The sequence below is a fragment of the Ambystoma mexicanum genome, chromosome 10, assembly GCF_040938575.1.
Source record: "Ambystoma mexicanum isolate Mex_15411 chromosome 10, UKY_AmexF1_1, whole genome shotgun sequence".
NCBI lineage: Eukaryota > Metazoa > Chordata > Amphibia > Caudata > Ambystomatidae > Ambystoma > Ambystoma mexicanum.
The window spans coordinates 1403306545-1403330723 of record NC_090932.1 but is presented as its reverse complement, the minus strand read 5'-3'; the positions used below and the strand labels follow the sequence as shown (position 1 = coordinate 1403330723).

The window sequence follows — 24179 nt, the reverse complement described above, 5'->3', positions numbered from 1 at the left end:
TGTTCAAGTTGTGTTCCCTCAAAGGTCCAGACCATCTGCTTTGGAATAAATTGTTTACCAGAGAAAACCACAACCTTACTTTTCTCTATATTTGCTTTCAAACCATTTGTATTTGTATATTCACCCAGAGTGTTTAACATAACTTGCAGGCCCTTTGGGGTATGATCTAACAGAAGCAGATCGTCAGTGTAGGCAAGCCAACACACAGTTTCAGACCCCACTTTGACCGGGCAAGTATGCAAGTTCTTAAATTGCTTGTTTCAATCAGCCAAATACAAATTAAACGGCGTTGCCGCTATGATACACCCCTGTTTCACCCCACGGTGGGTGGGTATAGCTGCAGATAGCTTACCCCTCCCATCCAGATGGACACATACCGAGGTCCTTAATAGAGTAGCATTCAAATTCTTAGTAGGCCTAGAGGTATGTTCCATGATATCAGTTTTTTTTTCCATAGCTTATTCCGGACAACAGAATAAAAGGCTGCACTAAAATCTATGTAAGCACAGTATACATTAGTTTCACGTCTCGTCCACGCATATTCAACTGCGGATGTCAGAATCAATAGGTTATGTGAGGTATTATATTTTGGCCTGAAACCAGTCTGGTTGGGGAGAGAATATTATTTGCGGCTATCCAGGTGTTTAATTCTGCCAACAAGACCCTAGCGAAGATTTTTGCTGGAATATCTAGGATTGCTAGCATACGGTAGTTTGTCGGTATATTCCACGCTGCTCCCTTCTTGTATACCGGTAATATATTGCGCATATGCCAGGTGTCCGGCAGCTTTCCATGAAGACCAATTTCTACAAACAGAATATGAAGTGCATGGGCCCAGTTGCCCAGGGACAATTTTAGTAGATTGTTACATACACCATCGGGCCCAGCTGCCCGCAAGTTATTTAGTCTCTCAATAATGTCAACCATGTCGAGTATAGATGCCTTACATTCCCATTTATTGGATGGAAGTTTCACTACTACATCATTTTGTTCCGTTGAGCCTAGTGTCGATTCAATTTGCTTAGCCCCTAGTGATTCAGAGATGCAGTTTATCATCAAATCTTTTTTTTGTACCTCGTATTACATTCCATATATTGTTGCACATAATTGCGAGGTTTGCAATCTCCTTCCACCTCTCTTTTTTTACAGTTAATTTTGTGGTCCTTTAACCATTTGTAATGGGATTTTGCAAAGGTTTTTATATAGGCATTATTCTCACATGAATCCTTACTGCTTAAGGTGGGATAGATAGCTGCAGCTATCTTGAGAAGCAACTGTTTTTTCGCCTCAGCAATTTTTCTGTCATAGAGATGTCTTTGGTTAAACACCTTACTGGACCGCTCATGGGTGGTTTTATATGATCTTTTAATACTAGTTATTTCTCTTATTCTAGTCATCAACAATGTAAAGGTAGAGGCTATCGCTGGCACCTTGTTGTGACTAGTAACCTCACATTGCAGAATAAATGCATGGACAAGGCTTGCTACAGCCCGATTTGCTTTATTTAAACTAATTCTGTTCCATTGACTACGATTATGGGCCTCATTTAAGAAGATGTTACCATATCGATCATATGCATTAGGTTCACTTTGGGCTTTTAAAGGTTTAAGGAGAACACATAAAGGAAGATAGTCACTCTCATCTCATGGAACAATGGCCATATCCGCGATCAGAGCTAGCCTCTGGGATTTCGCAAACACATAATCTATGGTTGAGGCACTTCTCCCATCCACACGTGTATATGCCACATGTGCATCACCGGGGCAAAGGCCATTTATATGGGTAAATCCATATTCATCCAACATACTAGCCCAAGGTTTTCCCTGCCGGTTGGTCGTGGGGGAATTGACCAGGGCTGAGTTCACATGTGTACTTAGATCTATATTTCGTTCCCCTATTAGAGCATTAAAGTGACCCATGAGCCATATCGGTAGGCGGTGGGAATAAAGATTTAAAATATTCACCACTGTCTTTACATTGGCTACTGTTGCCACATAATTGGAGGGATCATAAATATTTACCAATATAATGCAAAGCTGCATGTATGAAAGTTTAACTGCCTGTATCATATTAGTGTACTCTTTGAGGTCTGCAACACTCCAAGACTGCCTAACACAGATCAGAAGGCCTCCTTTGGGGTGCCGCTGGACCGTATTGCGGCCATCAAAGTGGAAAGTGTCTACCGTCCATGTTTCCTGCAATACGATAATAGCAAATGTGTCAATCTGAGCCACTAAACCATCCTCACCAAATAGATTAACAAAGCCATGTGTATTCCAGGAGCACACTAAGTCAACATCATTGAGACAGTGATGCAAAATGTTGTTTATAAACAGTCGGTAGCCATTGCCAGTAACCATCTCCTAAATTATCTACAGCACTACCCGCATCATGTACCATAGGAGTACAAGTACTCAATAGTCTATTATCATCGCACTCTGCAATGGTATCTCCCCCCTGCTTGGGAACTGCACCACCACTGTTCTGGTCTACTGTAGAGCCTTTGACCAGTGTTGAAGCACAGAGCAAATTTGTGTCACAGTTAGGAACGGGAGTGGTAGTACGGAACTTGACAGGAGAGATCAGCACAATTTTACAGGTACAGCCAAACCTGTACAGCTCATCCTCATATCGGAGTATGTAGTCAAGTGTGGCCTCAGATTTCAACCACACATTAGTTATATGCCCATATGTGTGTTCAACCTGGTCAACAATCTTAAAACCTTCAGATTATATCACTGTCAATGCTACAACTATGTGAAAAATACAAAGCACCGCTGCTCTATTTAGTGGTGGGAGGTTAACTGTGGAGGACACAGGCTGAAGTTGTAGTGCCTTGAATAATCCACCATTTGCTGGGACAGATAGTACTGGTGTTGGTGTTATTGGATTAACTATATTAGCTGACCATATATCCAAGACCTTTGTTTGTGTTTGCGGTCTAGTTGAGATTATACATTTGCATCCCAGGGCAGCCCACTGCACAGGCCCCAGTCAAACCTGGTTCAACAGGCCACCCAATAGGCATGGCACACTCGTCAGATCTTGTTAGGCAGAATTATATGCAGTACCTTTTGGGAACACCACACACAATTAAGGCTACAAGTGACAGTGCAAATTCACCTTTGGTACAAGCATGTACTACACAGTTAAATTGGTAGCAATGGCTGAGCAGCCAGACTTCTCTCAAGAGTAAGTGAGCAGTATCAAATAGTTACACAAAGGACAGCAATTACTATGATTCAGGCAAACACTGACTCAAGGTTTTCAAGTAAAAGAATATACATTTATTTCACTCTTCAGTTGTATAACATTACACTATTATAAGCAGTTTAAAAATCACACTCATAGTACGCCACACCACTCCCAATAAGTTCCAGACAAGTTAAGCTTACAAAATGAAGTGGGAGCAAAATGGCACTCCAGCAATTTAAAAGGGAGGGAAGAACAAAGTTAACAGAAATTGAATCACACCAACAGGTAAGGAAATTGAACAAGAGAAGCTACAGTGATAGAATCAGGTAGAAAAGCTTAGGGCCAAAGTCAATGGGTCAAAAGTCTTTTGCTCAAAATCACACAGTTCAGGGTAGTTTGCGGTAAAGTTTGTGCCATGGATTCCGGACGAGGTTGGTTGGTTAGAAAAGTTAGTTCGAAGAGAAGGACAAGCCCTCGGATTGGAGAAAGATTTCAAACACTTTCACCGCGGCTGAACGAAACAAACAACCAGATTTGCACAGTACCTTAAAACAGAGAGGAAGCTGTAGCTGAGGCGGACGTTTCTGGTAGTTCCTGCAGGCTCACGGTTCCTGAAGCGACTGTCGGACTGACAAGAAGTAGGAAGACTGGAGGGTCCTGCACTACCGAGGGAAGAAAGCAGCAGCAGAGCAAAGCATCAAATAAAAGGTGCGCTCCTTAAAACCTTTTCAGGGTCCGACCTTCCTGGCTATTCGGCCCACTGTAGCTCTGTACAGGGAATTCGACCAGAGGAGGGGTCCTGGCTTGCAGTTTGGATGAACTGGTTGGTCCCACCAGCTCAAGGGAAGAAGTTTCCTGGAGGATCTTCTCTGTTATCGTATTCTGAAGATTCAGACCTGCAGCAGGGCTTCACCGGGCGGTTCAGTCGAGGTAGGGGTCCTCTTCCATCAGCTTCTCGTTGGTTCTTTCGTTCCAGTGGCGACTCAGCCTTTCCAGTCCCAGAGACCTGCTTTTTATGCAGTTTTCCCCCACTCATACAGCCTGGCTGTCAATCACACAGTATGGTGGCTGTCCTGGCAAGGACAATCACCCAGTGTTAGGCAGAAACCTGTGCAGTTCCCTCTGGGACCACTGCAAAAGATTTAAGACTACAGGTGTTTGGCAGTAAACCCACTTGGTAGCAGTCTGTACCACACAGATTCACCTGGTAGCTGTGGCTGAGCAGTCAGACTTCCCTCAAGAAGAGTTAGAAAGTATACAGAGTATTTACAATAGGTCAACAGAACACAGTAGAACAAGTAAACACTGACCAGAGCTTGGTGTAAAAGAGATATAATTATTTATTTAAAACCACATCTAGTAAAACACACAGGCACTAATGTTAAGCAGTTCAAAAACACAGTCACTAAAAGATATACACTCCCTTAAAAGAATATTAGACAAGTCTTAAGTAAAGCCCCACTTATTTTCAGACAGCGGTGAGCGCTTAATGCAGATGGCACTCTAATAATTCGTTTTAAAAAGAAAGAGAAAAGCAGAGTATACTTTGAAACAGATCCCAACACTTTCACAAGAACACAACAAGAGAGGAAGGCAAAGTAAAACCGTGAAGTTAGAGTTCAGAAGGCCGGATCCACTTTAAGAGGATCAGAACGAAATGTGTCCAAGGTCACACGGTTGAAGTGCACAAAAGTCTTGAAAAGGTTCAGAAAGAGTTGGACCAAAGAAAGGGACCAGTTAGATGGTCAAGGCGGCCAGCCCAGTCCAGAAGGTTAAGGGATTATTATTACCTTGTAGCAATCTTTAGTAAGGGAGGCTTGGCGGACACGGTACCTTAAAGTGGTGAGAATACTCCAGCGGGGGCATTTGTTCCTGGCAGCGGATGCAAGTCAGTGCTTCGTCCGGGGGAAGAGAGGATCTCGTCGGGGAGGAAGACAGGAGTCCGTTGCACTGCCAGGGAAGAAACCAGCTGCGGAGTTCTCGGGTAAAAGGAGCGGTCCTTTTATTTGCGGTCTAGTGGTAAGTGGCTATCCGGTTGCCGGGGTGCTTGGCACGGGCAATTTGACCACAAGACGTCCTGGGATGCGAGGAAAAGAAGGTAAACTGGTTGTGCCCACCAGTCAGGGGAAGAAGCCTCTCCAGCCGGGAGATCTTCTCTGTCGTCGGGAAGTGGTGAGTCGGTTCCGCAGGGCTCCACCGGTGGTGTCGTCGTGGTAGGTCGGCTCAGCTTCTCCCTCGTCGGATTCTCAGGTCCTGTGGCGACTTCTGAAGTTCCAGTCCCCAAAGCCCTGCTTTTATGCAGCACACCCCCATTCACTCAGCCTAGCTGTAAATCAAACATGCTAAGTGGTGAGCCGGCCGGCTCACCACCTGGGCCAATCACACAAGAGTGCGACTTGAGTTACCAAGGTAACTCAGTCCAGGGTGCCTAAACCCCCTCCCACACCTCCTGTGGTACCCAGACAGAGTGGCACCACTTTTGGAGGCTTCTGTGGAGACGCCCGCCACAAAGTGGAACAAAGGGCTCGACTTGGGTTGGAGTCACAGAAGAGAACACAAACGCCATTTTAGAATCGAGACCTGGCAAAAAATACCAACCGGCGAATTAATATTAAATAAATAAACCGGCGGTATGTTCGAGGCTATGAGAATTAAATAATTAAAGTTGGTAGCCTCGAACAATGGGAAAATCCCATAGGGATATATTCGCGGTCGAATATAAAAAGTAGTATCCACTGCCACCAGCCAAAACTCGATCAGGGGGGACGGAGACGTGCCCCCTCGACTAACAGATCCCACGGCAATCGAATTGCCCCGACCAGTACGTCCACAATATGATGGTTTGTACCGGTTTCTGTTAATAATTTGGGACTAGTAAAGCCAATGGTGACTTTACATGCCCTAGGAGACAGTAGTCAGTCCCAGGGTATGGAGTCTATGGTGGGGTGTCACTATGACACCCCCTGTGTCACTGCACGGAGGGTGCTGTGTAACACACATAGTTAAAACACGTGTGGCCCTATGGAGTAAAGGACCCCATAGGCCATAAAACACATAAACAGTCAAAGGAACACCATAAATCATGTCCAAGAGTCTCACTCTTGGCAGGAGAAAAAAACAAACTCCAGAAATCCAGCAAAGCTGCTGGGGGACTCACTGGGTTAGGTAAATTCAACCTAAAGAGAGAATTCTCCCTAACACCCAGCCAATCAAGCAGGCGTGTGACTTGGGTTACCAAGGGAACCCATGGCAGGGGTCCTATGACCCCTCCCTCACATCCTGCCTATTCAGACTTTCAGGCACCTTAAGGAGGCCTTCTGTGCAGAAGCCCGCGAAAAGACGACAAAGGGACCAAACCTGGGTTGGCGCACAGAGTAAAGCACGAGAAAGACTTTAACAAAAAGAAATGGCGACTAAACCCAGCCAGAGCTGAAATAAAATATATTTGGTCAAGTGGGTTTTTGTTCGAGGCTAATATAATAGCCTAAAACATTACCACGATTATATAAGATAATCGCGGTATGAAAAATAGGGTAGTTACCACTGCCACCAGCCAAGTCTTGATGTAAAGGGAGCGAAGCAATGCTCCAAGAGACACAGACAAAAAGGTATAAGAATTAACCCTTTCCAATACTCCATGTAATATGGGGTGTACTGAGTCTGTGGTTTAAAGTGACTAACATAAAGTTAATGGCAACTTTATCTTTTCTGGGGGACAGTAGTCAGCCCCAGAAAAATGGAGTCAGTGGGAAGTCTCAAAGACAACCCTGTGTCACTGCACTGAAGGTGCTCTGTAACGCACATAAAGATGATGCTCATGAAGTAGGTGAGGCTCCAGAGCCCAAGAACACACAAATGGTAAAAACACACACAGCAAAACACGTGTAAGAGTGGGAAAAAGGCTCACACTCTTACTAGGTGAAACAAATAAACCCTAGAAATCCAGCAAAGCTGCTGAGGGACTCATTAGGTAAGGGAAATTAGCCATTTATGAGAATTCTCGCTAACAGATCTCAACTCACCCAGGGGCATAGATAAATCCATCCGGCCTTGTAATCAGAGGGCCGGCCGGGCCATCTGAAATCGGCATTGATGCAGTACCACTCACCAGATCATGCACAATGTCATTACTGGGTCCAGATTTATCACTGACAACGCACACATTCATACGTAGTTTCGAACGATTAGTGTACATACAGGCCTGGACGGTAGTTTTGGCTTTACTATAGCAGTTTTCTTATCATTTCCACCAATTACACCAATCTCTTCCAATGGTATATTTTGACTTGGAGGATCTTTCGGTTCCATAATCTTGAGGACCATTTTTTCAATAGGGTCAGTACGCGTGCCTTGGTCTCTGACAGTTTTGTGGCTACAGTGTATGCTCTTGTGTAAGAGAACAGATTGGACGTCCAATTCCTTCCCTAGACCCTCACATTTAGCAACTAAAGTTGTCAAAAGATTTTCATAGGCCCAGAACATGTCATTGGAGGTCATACTGTTGATGCGTATGTCATTGCAACTTTTATTGATGGTGTCAGAAGGGCAATCTGCCACCACATTGATATCAGCACCCACACCCAGATCAGTCTTCTAACATTCTTGCACTGCCCCATTCCCATCATGACGATCAAGTTGACCTTGCGGGGCATTCATACGCAGTTCAAAAAAAGTATGTGGATCAATATCTACATGGCAAGGTGTAGATAAGGATTTCATAATGTCACCCATGTACTCCACCTGGGGAACATAAATGGGCAGGTCTAAATTATTTGTAGATTTAAGGGAAATATCAATCGCATCATTTGCACAACCATGAACCATTACGATAACGAGTGCCTTATACTGCACTTGGATGTTAGTTGCTAAAGATGAGTTTACATATTCTGGATGCATTTCCAGATGAGAATTCACTTGGTCTAGGCCATTAACATAGAGATCAATACAGTTAGCGGAGGCTGTAGCTTCATCACCATGGTTATTCACATCCTCATCAGGCAGTAAGATTACGGATTCTAATAATTTGGTCCCCGCCTAGCCCAATGATACACTTAATTCCTCAACAATTTATTTCGCTGCAGTTTCCTCTTCAATTCGACTTAGGGAATGCACTTTCAGAAAATATGTTGTCATTTTTTTTGATTTTGCTCCAGCAGTGGGCGTAGTAATGGTTTTAGGTGGGCATATCCGGCGACAGCGCTGCATAGGTTTCTGCGGGCTTAGAGCAGCGTCTGAGTCACATATGTCCTAGTCTATTGTGTCTGTGCCGTGCACCGATTCCTCCATATTCCCCGGGGTAGCCGAACCAACAAGTATCATTCACAGCACAATGAGACACACTTATACAATCGTAAATACACGGCGGAAGACTATGCCGTAAGTTTCAAATAACCCTAGAACACTCAGGGGGCCCCATTATTATACTCACTAGGGGCCAGTCACAGGCTACCGATCAAAACGTGGAGGGAACCATGGGGACGCTCAATAACTGTACGGCCCGGAATATCAGATTAATAGACCACAACCGTGTAGATGAGTGACTACAATCTAATTCTAATTACAGGCAGGCAGCACGTTCTTCACAAAAGCTAATTACAAAAACTCTGTCTGCATATGCACAACTCGGATAAGCCTACAATTAATATGTGGATACAGTGCAGACACAACACTCATGACTCACTTCGAAAAGCTAACAGCACTTGTAAAAAGCACTTCAAAAATGCGCGCGGGTGGGAGTAAGTATAGGGCTTCGGGGTAAAGGGGAGGGGGCCTCACAACTTGCTTTCACTGGTTTTCTTGCAATGAAGGGTTCTTCCAATCCAGCGAACAACAATGTTGAAAGCACTTCGAAAATGCACAATACACCAGGCCCTGGAGTTGTATAGTGCTGCGCTAACACATTTGAAGTCAATTATTTTTGCTGATCGACACAAGGATTCATGTTCATTCGACCCAGTGCGCACAACAGTAAATGCTTGGTCAAGATTGTTTAAGAGGCTAGGTGCGACGGCCCCATATTGCGGATCTGCTCACTGTGGAATTGCCGAGGACTTCCTCCAACATATGACAAAGACATTAAGAATACGTGGTATATGTAGGTAGTGATGACCTTACGTGATTTGTTCCCTGACGGGATTTTTGTTACAATTGATGAATTTGTAGCCAAGCTGAGTGACAACCCGATTATGTCACTCTAATACTCAAGGATGTCATTTCACCAAAATGCCAGGGGTAGCGGAAGTGGCATCACATGACCTTTGACGCCATCACATGAAGTGATGTCATTTGACCCCCGCCCACCTCGAAGTGTCATCACGAGAAGTGATGGAACACAACCTTTCACCCTTTGACAAAACAGCAAGGGACATTACATATTGTTCATAAGTACACTACAAGAAATATGATTGTCACTATAATATTATATACATTTCATAGAAGAATAGATCACCATATGTGTCGTTAATATCAGTGTGTATAGGGCCATTCACTTACTGTGAATGCAAGTAGACGTTCAAGGCCAAATGATAATGATATGTTATTATATAGCATTTACGCTTAAGTGCTTATATATACAATATCACCCAACCTTTGTTGGTTCTCATTTATCGACCTCAGAAGGGAGAATCGCTGAGTTGAGATGTTTCCGAACAGGCTAAATCAGTGACTCACCACCTGAAGTGTGCCTGGAAAGACACCTTTATGAGTCTGGCAATTATTGGATATAATTCCAGGAAGGCAAATGATGTGTTATTCCTATTCTTTCTTATTTAGTGTCACTGCTCAAAGTGATACACTTGTGGAACCCTTTTTTTTGTTTTGTTTTAAGAGGCCTGAACAAGAATGTCAGCCACTCCAAAAATAAAGTGCCACATGACACTGGCCACAGCCCAGGAGATTACATTTAAAAAAATGAAAGTTAAAAAAATATATTTTAAAAAAAAATATTTCTTTTCTAGGGGTAGCAAGGGAGACCACAGGGGTTGCAACAGCGACCCCCAAATACAGTCCCTGCCAACACTTTAGGATGAGGGTGGCAGTTGGTCGCCGGTGGCCTTTGTTTCCTCAGGAACCAGATACTCGTGAACCTGTAGAAATGGTAGTGTGTAGCGGAAACCCTAGGAGGCTTGTGTCTAGACTGTACAAGATATGTCAGGCTAGTCAGATATCTGTCAATAGCACTAAGGGGAAATGGGAGAAAGATTTACGCATTGCAATACATGAAGAACAATGGTCTTGCTGGTGTTGTTGCTTGACGAAAGGGGTTTCGCTTAATGTAAAGTTCCGGTAAATACAGTTTAAAATACTGAATCAAATGCATTACACCCCTGCACAAAATTTGCGCTGATTGTTAGTAATGATTGCGTGGAGTGTGGTATGGCTACTGCTGACTCCTTCCATATGTATTGGGACAGCCCTCTGCTTACTCAATTTTGGCGGGAGGTCGCAGACATCTTATATATTACCAAAATACCTCTGGTACTATTCCCCCCCGTCCCCCCAGCCATTCTAGGTACCGTCTGGGAGACATCGGGAAAGTCGCACTAAAGGTTTGTAGGCTCTTCAATTTGAGTTATATGATTGCTAAAAAAAAATATTCTGAAATACTGGAAATCCAGAACAGCCCCCAGTGTAACTAAATGGCTCAAGGAACGTACCTATGCTAACGAAAGGGAAGAGGGCTACACTGCGATGGTTGTCCCCAGATGCAGACCAAAGGACATTTAGGGACCTTTCTGAGATTACCTTGTGCGAGTAAATGAAGGTGAGGGAACGGCTGGACCGACCCTTGAAGACGAGCGTCCCCAAATAGCATGACCCTCCCCGCAATGAGAGGCAGTAATGGACTCGCCCAAAATGGGAATGAAGCTAGGACCAAGTGCGGGTGAGCTTAATGGAAGTTTATCTAAGTCAAATAGGGCATGCAAAGAACTCTGCAAACTCTGAGAGCGCTCTGTCTGACAATCGCAAAGACAGGCGTTTATATTTACAAAAAGTGTCATAGGCACCTACACACTATAGGGGGCACATGTACATGGGGATTGTGTGGCGTCGACTAACTATATGTGCAGCAGTGATGCGTAGCTTTGTGGTTTGTGGACACTGCCGGGTGCCAACGTGGGGTAGGCAGGTCAGCTGGGCTCATCCGGGAGGTGCTGTCCGGCCAGGCGTGGTCAGTGTCATTGATGGACGTCTTTCTTGGCTTTCTGCCCTAATGGCCATGCACACCCCATTCATTCACGGCTGCAATGTCAGTTGTCCTTTAAATCCTACAATAGGTTATTCTACAGGTTAATACAACACAGGAGGTATGGCCATTAGGTGGAGTACTCTGACGATACATCAATACAGGGTTGCTGCTATCCTGTTGACTAGGTATCGTAGGCCACCGGGTCAGGTCTCACGGCACGGGGTAAGCTGTCCGAGCTTTGGGTCTCGTTAGAAGTAATGACAGATGCTTTTACACAATGTTGTTGCAATATTAGGTGTCTTCATTTTACAAGCGTCATTAATCTGGGGTGAACTGGTGGGTCATGGGACCCATGAGGGGGCACCTCTGGCCTTTGGTTATGGCCGGATTTTGCTGCCGGGCTGTAAATAATTCAGGTGGCTGTTCGTGGACATGTGAGCTGCGGGGGACCATGAATGCTTGAAGCGGCTCCAGCCGTATTGGGGAAGGTGAGGTGGTGTAGCTCGGGCCTTTGCTTTCTCTGGCAGGCTTCAATGGGAAGGGAGGGGAAGTGACATTGGATATGCCCATGATGATACTCTTCTCGTACGCTGCAAATTATATTGAAAATAAAGGGATTCGCATAAAGTATAATGCTTATTGATTTTCTAAAGGGTTACACGACTATATTCTTTACACCGTTACATAGTCATTTCAAAACATGTTAACTATACCAACATTTCTATTAATCACTACAGGGTAAGTATATGCGGAAATAGCAGCTCTTGCATTATATGGTAAACATGATACGTGAGGTAGCATTAGGGTTGGTGGAGCACACAGGAGTAACAGACCAATATGGTTGACAGCAGTAATACACGTTAAACACGTACATTTGCAGTTGATGGCATTCTATGCATATCATTAAACATTTTACATGAACTCACAATACTGTTGCGCTTGTGCTCCTTTACACTCTAGCAGCGTCAGGCTAGTCATGACATAAGGACTTGGCATCACTCTCTTTGCACTCCCCCTAAGTAAGCACATAGTAGGAGGCCAGGGGCACTGAGTGTGTGCACATACCTGAGGGGGTGTGAGTATCGTGACCATGTTGTCACATAACGCATTCTTCTATTCTTACAGTGTTTGTACGTTTTTGGCAAGGGGGTCGGGCAGAAGGAATATCATTGTAATGCAATATGTATTTATATATATATAATATATATATATATATATATGTATAAACAGTTTCTTGGTATAAAAGTGAGGCTTTTCTTTCATCGAGGACAATTTACAGTTATTTTCCAAGCCAGCCCCGCTACCCGGGTCACGCTGAGGATAATGATGCACTGCGGAAGGTGAAAGATACAGTGTTTGCTCTAACACTAGCTCATGTCCGACTGTTCATGGGAACGGGCTTTCAGCGGATCTGCCAGGGAGTGGAGGCAACAGGGGCAGGCGAGGGCTCTCTGAAGGTGGGGGCCGTGCTGCAGTGCACGAGGAATCATGTCTTAAGATGGCGTTCTGTTTTTCAAAATGGTTTCCAGGACCTAGCCTAATACAGTACGTTTGGTCAGTGTGTCGGACAGTGGTCCACCCACCACCTGGGCCCTGATGGCAGGGGGTCCCCTGACGAGTCATAGACATCACAAGGGTGGGGACTGCAGGGGAGGGGGGTCTCTTTGACCTGTCCTCCCATACACCCTCTAGCGCTTATAAGTATGGGACAACGCATTGTAACCAATACTATGTCATCTAATAGTCTGACAAACAATAGTAATTCAATGTTTGTATTTCATTGCGTCGGGGTCCCTGTCGTTTAACAACTTTGCTACGACCGCCCGCAGGGGGTCCCCAGTAGGCGGACTCCTGCCCGGGACTCTGTGTGCCCTTTCAAAAGTGAACCACATTGATAGACCTCTAACCTTGAGGACATCGTGAAGAGATGCTAAAAGATACCGTTCCATGCCAGGTCCCCCGTTCCCCTTGGAAAGCCCCAGTATTCTGATGTTGCTTTGGTGGGAGCGTCCTTCCGCATCCTACGCCTTGACCTCGAGGACTCTTGTGGCTGCCGCCAGCCCGTCCATCCGGGTCCGCAGCTTTGCAACCACATCCTCCACCTCTCCGACCCTTTTCTCTGCTTCTGTCACCCTCTCCCCCATTTGTCGGAGGTCCACCCTTGCCAGAGAGACCTCAACTGCCACAGACTTGACCTTACGCTTCTGTGATTTCCCTGAAGTCCAGAATAGCCACCAGCAATTGTTTCGTGGAGACCGTCTCCTCCTGTGGGTCTGGGTCTAAGCATTCATCCACCACTGTGACCTGTGCTTGGTTACCTTATTCTTGCCTCCCAAGCATTGCTCCAGTTTCTGCTGACCCTTGACCATTGTCTCACCTGGCAGTGGTGTGGCATCCTCTGCACGGCTTCAAACCCCCTTGTCAGTCTCTCTGCTGCAGAGTCAAGTGGGCAGCGTTAACGGGTTCTCCCTCAATTAGACCAACAGCCCGCAGAACTGTGTCCGGTGTGCAGTCCTGTCATCCTTTAACAGCAAACCTCTTGTAGGGGTAGCCAGTGAGCCAGCTGTCTTCCGTCAGCCTTGAGCAACCCCCAGTGCGACTTATTACTGCCTCCTTCTATATATAGGGCTGTGACCTGGTCGCAGAGCCCCCTCGATCCCAGGATCTCAAAACAGGCCCCCAACCCCCACCTGTATTGCTGGCAAGTCACTTGGATCCATACTCCCTCCTCAGCAGCAAGGGGTCAGTGTCGGCTCTGTCAGGGGACCGGGATCAGCTCCACTGCGCAATGGGACCGTATCCCTGCAATTCCGCCCCTGGGCCGCTCACTGCACAGGGCACTGCTGCACCCAAAATCACTGCCTCATCCAGCGTGCAGCGGATAACGGGACGCAGGCTCCTCCCGATGGGCTGCAGGTTCCAGGGACCCCCCGATGAGGGCCGCCTCCTGCGTGCAGGTCTTTGTACCGGTCCAGTGCCCTCCACAGCCCAGGCAGGGGCTCTGATCCCCGCTGCCCCACAGATGGTGCCAATCAGCGGACCTCCCACTCCACGCTCTGCAAGCTCCATTATAGCACCAGGCCGGCTGCCAGCCACACAGGATGGCGGGATCACAGGATCACAGCAGTGCCATTCTCAGTTCATTCAAGCCTCACAAATGATGCTGCAACCATTCCGACACACAATGCGCCACTGGAGTCTTATTCACAGGCAGGATTTACGGGGTGGTCTCCTTCAGTCAATCGGAGCTCAGAGAAGCACCACCTTGGTTGGGTTCTCTAGCACCTCCCAAACCCCCCTCCCCCCTCAAAGCCTACTTGGCATCTTTGTGTTTGAGGTCTTCGGTTATGACCCAAAGCCTTAAAGGCCTTGTAAATAGGTTCCTGCCTACTCCGTTATCCGTTCCAGACTAGGACCTAAAACTTGGTGTTGGTACTCTTGATGGCGGCTCCATTTGAGCCTAGACATTCATGTCCTATCAGGCTTCTTACCCTGAAAACATCTTTCCTGGTTGCAATCACGTCAGCAAGACGTGTAAGGGAGCTGCAGGCCCTATCCTACAAGCCACCTTTCCTGTGGTTCTTCAAGGAGAAAGCTTAATTCAAGGTGCGTCCTAAATGTCTGCCTAAAGTGGTTTACAAATTCACGTGTCCCAGCGCATTGATTTGCCAGTGTTTTATACTACTCCTCATCCTTCTAAAGATGAGGCGAGGCTGCACAAACTGGACCCTAAGAGGGCTCTCAGCTTTTATGTGGTTAGCGCAGCAGAATTTTTGCCATGATGACCAACTCTATGTGGCTTTCTCTCTGCCCAGCAAGGGTCTGGCTGTGTCCAAACAGACAATCTCTTGAAGGATAACTCTCTGCACCGCGGAGTGTTGTCAGAGAGCAGGAAAAGATCTGCCACTCACTGCACATGTTCACCATGCATTACTGCTTGGATGTGGCACGTGGTTCGGACACAATTCGGCATAGCGGTGTTGCATCGCTTCCTCGTCTGAGGACTTTCATCCCACCTCTACACTCTGTGTTGCTTTGTGAGTCTATCAAGTGAGGAATCTACTGGAGAATGCAATCCATTGTAGGAGAAATGATTTACCAGTAATGTTCTGGTCCTAGGTTAAGATGTTGCTTTCTAAAGAATGACATAAATAAAAATGATTTAAAAAGAACTCTCTGTGACTGCACAGAGCCGTCTATCTAAATGGAACTGTCACACCCCTGCCGCGCACAACTGCGCACAGGGGCTGACAGGCTCAGCGGGACCCGGGAAACTGAGGCAGAGGAGAACAGGTAAGTGTGTGTTGTGTGTATGTATGTGTTTTTGTTTGGGGAAGTCTTGGGTGGGGAGGGATAGGACAGGGGCTGAGAGAGGGAGGTTCTGGGGCAAAACCCCTGATTACGAGGTAATAGTACGAGTGAGGGTGGGGAGAGGATCGATCAGGGGTTCAGGGGTAAAACCCTCCCATTAGTATTAAAAAAAAAAAAGGGGGGGGTGAAGAAAAGAAAGGCCGGCTTCAATGCTGGATGTTCGATCAACAGAAAAACGGTTTAACAAAGTCTTTTTCTCCTGAGACCTTTATAATGATGTCTTTTCACATGAAACCAATGTTCTTTCCATCGATTCTTCTCCCTCAGATTCCTCCTCGCCCTCTATCTGGCATTGCTATGAAAGTGGTCTGCAGTCTATATTTGGCTGTCCTGTTCTAACGAGGTTATGATGATTAAGTGTTAGGCACAATTGTATGCCTTGCTGTAGTTGTACTGTTGGTGACTTTCAGTACAGTTCTGTTCGTCACACAATAAAAACATGTTTTTGGGGCTATTTTCAAGCCAAATCCTATGGATTTTTCCTCAGCGCCTGCTGAGCTTGTAGGAAGAAAGGTGGGGATCTGCAGTACAGGGCCGTAGTGACGTAGTATATATATGGCTGAAGTCACATCCGGAGTCGACAAGTGTCACGGTCGATTCAAGAGTCCATACTAAGCCCCCTGTCGAGAAGGTTTCTGAGCAGCTGACGCTGGAAAGGGTTTCTATCTGATGAGGTATCTGCGGGAGAATAACCCATAGAAAAAATATTATTGGTAAGTCCTTTCTCCTTCTCATGGATGTTCCTCCTATGGATTCCTCATCGCTGTTTCAACCTGCCCCTCATGGCAGATTGCTAGTACTGCATCGTTTCTACAGTCCCTCCACTTCAGAGGGCTTGGAAAAAGGGTGTAACTGAGGTCACGGGCTCCCACAGCTATATATATACTGGCCCGACCTCATAGCCAACACGAGGCATGTAGAGACATCAGGTGGAGCTGGCTCAGAGCTGCACTGCCCTCCCTGGTGGCAGAAAGGTTTCCGGAGAACAGCTTTGCTGAGATAGGGATATCATAGATGAGGAATCTGTGGGAGGAACATCCATCAGAATTAACTATATTGAGAGATAAGTAATTTGTTCTTTACCAGATTCAGCAGCTTGTTCTTTACCATCTCTGTCCTGAAGTGTGGTTGTTGTGTTTCTTGCCCTTTGGTCTTTCATCTTATATGCCAACTGACACGATAGCTAGATGGAAGAATTAAAATAAGACTGTTTCATTTTTAACAACTTGTGAGAAATAGCAATGTCCCTTAATGCCTTCATCTCCGCTCTCTGGCTGTCTGTACAGTTTCTGCGGGCCATGAAGTTTGCACTGGGATGACAGCGAATGCGCCCATTTCTCTACCTCCACTTGTTGAGCTATCAATATTTTCTTCCTAGCTGAAGCCCAGCTAATAAGCTCTCTCTTAACTGTAGGTTTGAAGGCATATTGTTTAAATGCAGGTTTCAGCATCTGTGTTGGTTTAAAGGTAATGGGTAATCCTCGTTGAGATAAAGGACTGGTATAACGGATACATATGTAAAGCGTAATTAGTACCAAATGAAAGGGCTTACAGGCTTGTTGGTTGACCAATTCCAAATGCATCGTGGGGAATGATCCGAGACTCTGGAGATTTCAATTGTGGGATTTGAGAGCGATGATAGTGGTGGGCGCGATAAGAAATAAGTAATCTAATCTCAAATAACAACTGTGAACATTTGGGAAATGTGTATAATCTCTTCTATTCGGGTAACAGTGGCTCTAAATAACTGTAATGTTTCTCTGGCTTTTTAGCTTGAGAAAACTACATTGTTTTGATATTAGGATAATCATGCTGCAGCATGTAATGGTTTCCCTCTCAGAGAAAAGCAGTTCAAACAACTACCGCTTTATGGGGATTGCTGTTATTTATTCGTATCCGAAATGACCAAGGGAGAAGAAAGCAAAAGTTATTTGTTCTCAAATAACTTTGGGTTTTCCCTCGTGCTGCCATTTCGGATGACCTGCTTCCCCTCCCAACACCATACTTACCCTGCGGCGGCACACTATGCTGTGGGCCGCCGACTCGCTTTGCCCTGCAACGCCTGTTCCTTTTCACTTCCGTGATCAGGAACCGGCGCTGCCGGGTTCTTTCTTTCCTTTTTTTTTTTTAATGTTAAGTGGTTGGGTGCGGAGGACACCCCTCCAACCCCCGCTTACATTACAGGGTACAAGGGTGCAGATGGACACCCCGCAGCGCCCACTCCCCTTGTTCACTATAATGCCGTTCAAATGGGAGATTTGATCATAATGTTCGTATTCAAACAAATCTTTGATCAAATCTCCCAGTCGAACATTGTTTTCAGTCAAATTGGGTAAACTGCTTCATGAATTGTAGCCTACATTTCTTGTTCTTACCAGCTTTGTGGGATTCTTATCCTCTGAGATTAAGTGTACTTTCCACTGGGGTATTGCTGAATTTTTGTTTTTCAGATACATTTAGAGGTTGTGTGACCCTATTTTCTTGAACCCAGGTGGCATATGTTTCCCCACAATGGTTTTGGTCTCTATAGTCCAGGAGCGAAATCAGGACACCAGAATAAGTAAAACAATATCTCCATGGTGATGCTGGTACTTTTACTCCTTGTTCGCTCTCCTTCGCAACTCCCATCCTACACTTCTTGTGAGCATTTCAACAAGTTTAATTATGTACAGGAACACATGTGTGAAACTGAATATGGCAGCGGAACAGGCACCTGGCGTGGAAAGGCACTATACATAGCTCTCCCCATTTGACTCTTAAACCGATAGCATATGTTTGTTAATCTTTTATGGACTATCCTTTAGTGCATGAAGGAGGGTAAGAACTAAGAGTGTTGCAATTGGAATTATGTTTCTCATAAAAGTATATCTGTGCTGAACTTTATTGCATTGTGTTTGAATGGTCTTGGTATTCTTCTCCTGAAATGTGTGTTTGAGGAAACTCCTTGCTGTTGTTTGCACCTGCAAGCAGCCAATCTAATCAATACAGGTTAAGTTTATTTTATTTATTTATTGAATATTTATAAGGTTCACTATACAGCAAAAAGGTGTTTACAGGTGGCACAATACAGGAAAGGGAGAGGGGACTAGGGAGAAACAACAATAACAGTCCTGCTAGGTCTTGCGACATCTGATAGTACAAGTGCAGTAACAAGAAGTGCAGGGGGAGAGGGGATTGGTGGAGGTGGAGGGCAGGGGCTGGTAAGTGACAGTCAGGGAAGGGGGCATGAAATGCAGGGGGATGGGAGGAGGAAGGAAAGGGCCTAGGGGCTAGGCAGGTGCTAGGGGGAGCCCAGGCGGCAAGTGCCAGGGGATGCCAGGGGCGGACCACAATCTAAGTGTGAGGCTCAGGAGGGATGCCCAAACCACCAGGCTGGTCAGGGAAGGGGACTTGGAAGGGCAGTGCTGCTTAGGAGGGTGCTGGAATAGACTGATCAAGGAGGATCTGGTGTTGTGTAAGACTCGTAAGAGACCAGTCCGCCAGTCACAGCGGCAGATAGGGGCTTTAGCAAGGGTGGGTGAGAGGGAAGAAGGTAGAGAAGATCAGGGTCTTGAGAAGCTTCCGGTACTTAAGGAGGTCTGGCTCAAGTCTAAGAGGGGCAGGGAGGACGTTCCATAGGAAGGCACCTGCCGAAGAGAGAGATCTGCCCCCCTATCTCTGCTTGGAAAAACATCTGCTCTGCAGAGAGTTGGAGCTAGAGAACCAAAGGGCTCGATGAAGGATGTATTTAGGGAGTGAGAGTTGGATGTAGCGGGGTCGCAAGCCCCAGAAAGCCTTGTGGATGATGCAGGGAGTCTTGAATTTGAGCCTTGCAGCCACTGGGAGCCAGTGGAGAGATTTAAGGGCTGGAAAGCTGTGGTCCTTGGGAGCAAGATAGAGAGGAGTCAAAGATGACACCAAGGTTTTTAGCCTCACAAGATGGTGAGGGGAGGGGACCCAAGTAGGGCAGCCAGAGAGTGGGAGGGAAGCAAGGAGCAGGGGTCCCAATGAGAAGGATCTTGGTTTTACTGGCATTAAAACAGAGATCGTTAGCCATGCACCTTGTCTGAATAGCAGTCAGACAGTCATAAATGAGGGAGGAAGAAGAGCAGGTAGTGGAGGGAAGCTCGAAGGAGAGCTGTGCGTCATCCACATAACACTGGAAACGAGGGAAGGACAAGGAGATCTAGTGGGCCAGAGGGACAAGGTAGATGTTGAAGAACCAAGGCGATAGGATAAAGCCCTGAGGGTTTCTGCAGGTAGAGAGTGAGATGAAGGAGAGATTCTTTTACTCACAGAAGGTCATTAAAAAGTTGTAACATGCACACAGAAACATCAATTTATAAAAATGCAATTTTCCATCATATTAATTCATTCATTGTTGATATTGACCAGCCCCATTTCATTCTAACCAATTGTTTGTTTTTTGCACTTTTGTGTAGATGTTAAGGGAGCCTGGCAGAGTGGGTTCTTTGATCATGGTAGCTTCATGGAGATCATGCATCTTTGGGCACAGACTGTTGTAGTTGGAAGAGCAAGGTGAGAACATTTTGCTTGCCAATTACGAGAAGAAACATTTACTTTATTTTTGTCCATTGATTACTTTTGCTTCAATTTTAAGCATGTTCTTAATTTTATGAATTGCTAAAATGGCTTGTCTACTCTTCCCACTCACTCCTCCTCTGTATTAGTCACTTTCTCTTGCTTTGTTTTGCATTCCTCATGCTGTTTTCATAAGTTAAATTATCATATTCTTTCCTCCTATTCTCCTGATGCTTTCCTACCCCTTATTTCTCACTTTATCAAACAGTAGCATTTCCACTTCCCAACAAATTTGTAAAATGTTGCATAATAGAGTTTTAGGTTTTGTTTTCTGTGGCATTGTTAATGCACAACCTTTGCTATGGTAATGGCATGTAGGCACTAGTGGTTGTCTTGTGAGTACAAATAAGCTTTGCCTGAGGCAGGCTACCCTATGGGAGGTTCCTAAAGCAGGCACAACAGTTGCCCCTTCCCAAACACCCTAAATTGTGTAGTGAATATGGCTTGTCTGTCGAATATTGCGTTTTAGCTCAGGGTGGCAAGCCATTCGATCCTTCTAAATCATCTGGGTGTCAGTGCTAGTTTGAATCTATTTCTCAGGGGGATAGGTGAGCATGACTACTTAGGTTAGGATGGTGATGGTTTTGGAACTAATGGGACTCCTGGGTGTCCGTTTTAATTGTTCATCAGTCTGCTAGGTGAGTGTTGCTTAGTTAGTCTAGGTTTGGGACTTTCTGCCACATGGGTATGAGAGGTTGTGGTCATCTGAGCAATTCATGTTTGGTTGCTGGTGGTGTCATTCTAAATGTGTTCTCGTAAGAGGGTATATATTTCTAGGTATATAGTTGGGAAGGTGGGTGAAGGTACGTGCATTCAAGATGTACGTCTTTGCGAGCAGTCTTTGTGTGTGAGAGGGTATGGGATGTAGACGAGGGAAGATGGGTTAAAGGTGTGGTTGTGAGATGCAAATCTGATGGAGGTGAGTTTTGGTGATATGGATAATGTTAGAGGTGTGGATATGGTGATGCAAAATGCATATGCCAATGGGATTATTGCGTGGATAGCGATGTTTGTGGCTAGTCCCTATTGATGGCTGTGCAGATGAATTCAGTTGTTGTTGTGCTATGTTAAGGGATGTGTAATGTGCAACATTGTGTCGCTGATGATTGTCAGGACATCACCCAATTGGTGACTGTATTATCTGAGAAATTGACTTCTCCAGACCTGTGCTGTGAAGCTTTTTTCTGTCTAACGATAAGTACTGCGAGCAACATTTTGTAACAGCGCCTTGATGCCTGAGGTTTTAGTACGCTTATAAATGCAAAAATAAATAAATAAGAAACTACAAATACAGATAATCAGCACTCTGGACTCTTACTGGTTAAACAAACTCACTCACTAACATTTAGCACATTGTTGGAAAATAAAGTTTACCTTGTATTATTATTCACAAAGAATGCATTAAGCATTTGTGGTTGGCATTAACCTTGTTGCAAGCTAAATTCATCTGAAAGACTGAAATGTAGGCCCAAGCTTACAGGGTAGAGAACTATCTCGACTTAAAGGCTTACGATCAAACACAGTGTTCAATTAGTTTTCGCACATGTGCTTTCATGTGACCTGAGCTCCCATGTTGTATGTAATTCTCACATCCAGTCTTGAGTCCAAGTTCCAACCATATTCCAAGGCCTGGTTTGAGAAAATAAACACATTTAAAAATATTTCCTTGGCAACCTAACAAAAGCTGGAAACCATTAAAAGATCCAAAAAAGCTTGTTGAAAAGAAAAGCAAATTGTTCGGTGAGTCTTCAGGAATCCCAGGTGCTCCAGAGCAAGGAAGACCTACTGCAACCCATCCAGGAAGTGAGTAAGTCAAACCCTGATCAAACAGCTTGAATCCTATTTATGCTTTTTTGGAACATGTTTCAGAGGACATGCCAAGTACATGAAATCAGCAGGGTGGAGCTCTCTCAGGTGGCCGGCCATGGGTAATCAATCCAATGCCAACAGGGTAGGAGACTTGTCAGGTGACAGACCGACCATGTGCGCCAATCCAATTAAAGGTCAAACAAGTACAAGGCTTTCATCCAATGAGAAAGAACACGTTTGAATCCTAGAGCAAATTCTACAATAGAGCATAATGGTCCAGCCTTGTATTATCAATCCAGATAGCTGTAAGCTATAGAGATGGAACATTGGAAAACGAGTTTGACCTGCAAGCTGATGGCTGTAGATGAAGTTTACTAGCAGCCTTGTGACTAAAGACTTGTACCTGATACAGGTGAGGCCCCCCCACAGGATGCCTCCCTGAAGGTGGAAGCTGGGTGGATTGTGACAATACTTCCCCTCTTATGGTGTAACTCATCTTTGTGCCGTCTGGCCATAATTTGACTAAATAGAAACAACTGGTCATCAGAGCCATACATGAATTCTGGTTCCTCTCTGCTTTCAGAATCTAAATTAGTAGTTTGAATGGATTGCATCATCTGTGAGGGTGCATAAGTAAGGCTCAGACACAATGGTGGCATGCTTTTGGGCAGAAACCTTTACTATATGAAAAAGGGTTAGAAAAATGCCTCTCTGTCCCTAATACTAAGAGGGCTTTCCCTGCCTCTAGGAAAACTAAGGAAATTGTTAGGATATCCAAAACTATAATCTGTTACTGTCATGTCTCAAAAAGCCTACCACTGTCCCTAACACTGATACCTTAAACCAACTGGGCAAGGATGATTTCTTCTTTGTAGATCCAACCAACAGAAAAGTTCCCAGTCTCTCGGGTAATAAAAACTGTTGAAAATAAAGACATTTTCAAAACTGTAGGACTCCAAGTTTAGGATCATCATCCTTTACCCTATATTAGTTTGTGTAGTGTTTCCCTCTCAGGCCTATATTTTCTCATACAATGGTCAGTAGGCAGTTCATGAGAATATGCACCTTGTATTTCCTCTTTTTATCCCAGCACATTGGCACACTTCTTCTCCCAGACCCTCTTGTTCCAGCTTCCGCCTTCACCTCCTTCGTCCCCCAGGCCCTCAACACCTCTCGGGTAACTTCCATACCTGGTTGCTTCTTCCTGGCAGATACCAGTGTTTCCCGAGCACCTGCTGCATCTCTTCAGGCTACGGTAGCGTTCAGGTCTGCGTCGCGGTCAGCAGCAGCTTTGCGCACGTTGGTTTCTCTCCGGTGGTGGGTCCTTTCTCATGGATGCTTTGCCGGTGCTCTGGATGCCTGCGGTTTCTCCTCAGCAGCAGCCTGAGCAGTCCTTGCTTCCTGGACCACCTCTTGGTTGTTGTCCTCTGCTCACGGCTTCCTTCCTGCTGGCTCTTGTCTGCTTGCCTGCTGCACTGCTCACCAGCTTCCTCCTTGGAGGTCAGGTCTCTTCTCGCATCTCATCTGTGGTGTGTTTTAACTCTTGTGTTGGAAAATGGAATTGCTTTGGGCCAATCACATTTGTTGAGAAGCTAGAGCGCTCACTCTGCTTCTCTAAAGTGATCCTTGGACTCCTGTTCATCTTCTTCTCAGTGCATAAAATAAAGTCAGATGTAGCATAGCATGAGGATTTAATGTTGGGGAAGGGTTTAGGTGTACTGACGCTGAGGAATATCCCGTTCTCTGAGAATGGTTGTCACCAATTCCATGAGGGGGTTCCTCTCCCATGTGATCCTCCATCGCAGCACCACCCACAGGGGGACTATTGTACTGTCGACACACTGCCTTGGGCCCATGGGAAAGGATCCCCCCTAGGGATCAAGGGACAACTTTCTCAGATTTGTCACACATTCCACAGAGTACTCATTTTAGATTCATATTCGGCAGCGGCCGTTGGCAGCTGAAAATCTTTCTTAGCAGAGGGCATAGAGGGTATTTTGGTGCCAAGCCCCTCCAACGGTCCACTCTATGGCTA

General features: G+C 45.5%; 1 protein-coding gene across 1 annotated transcript in view; it reads left to right on the top strand.

Moving 5' to 3' along the window:
- Positions 1 to 24179, top strand: part of ACACB (acetyl-CoA carboxylase beta) — a 3851763-nt gene that overhangs the window by 3283465 nt on the left and 544119 nt on the right. Inside the window, exon 46 of the mRNA XM_069619430.1 lies at positions 20176 to 20272. Within this exon, the coding sequence (XP_069475531.1) occupies positions 20176 to 20272 (97 nt within the window). The remainder of the gene's footprint in view (positions 1 to 20175; positions 20273 to 24179) is intronic.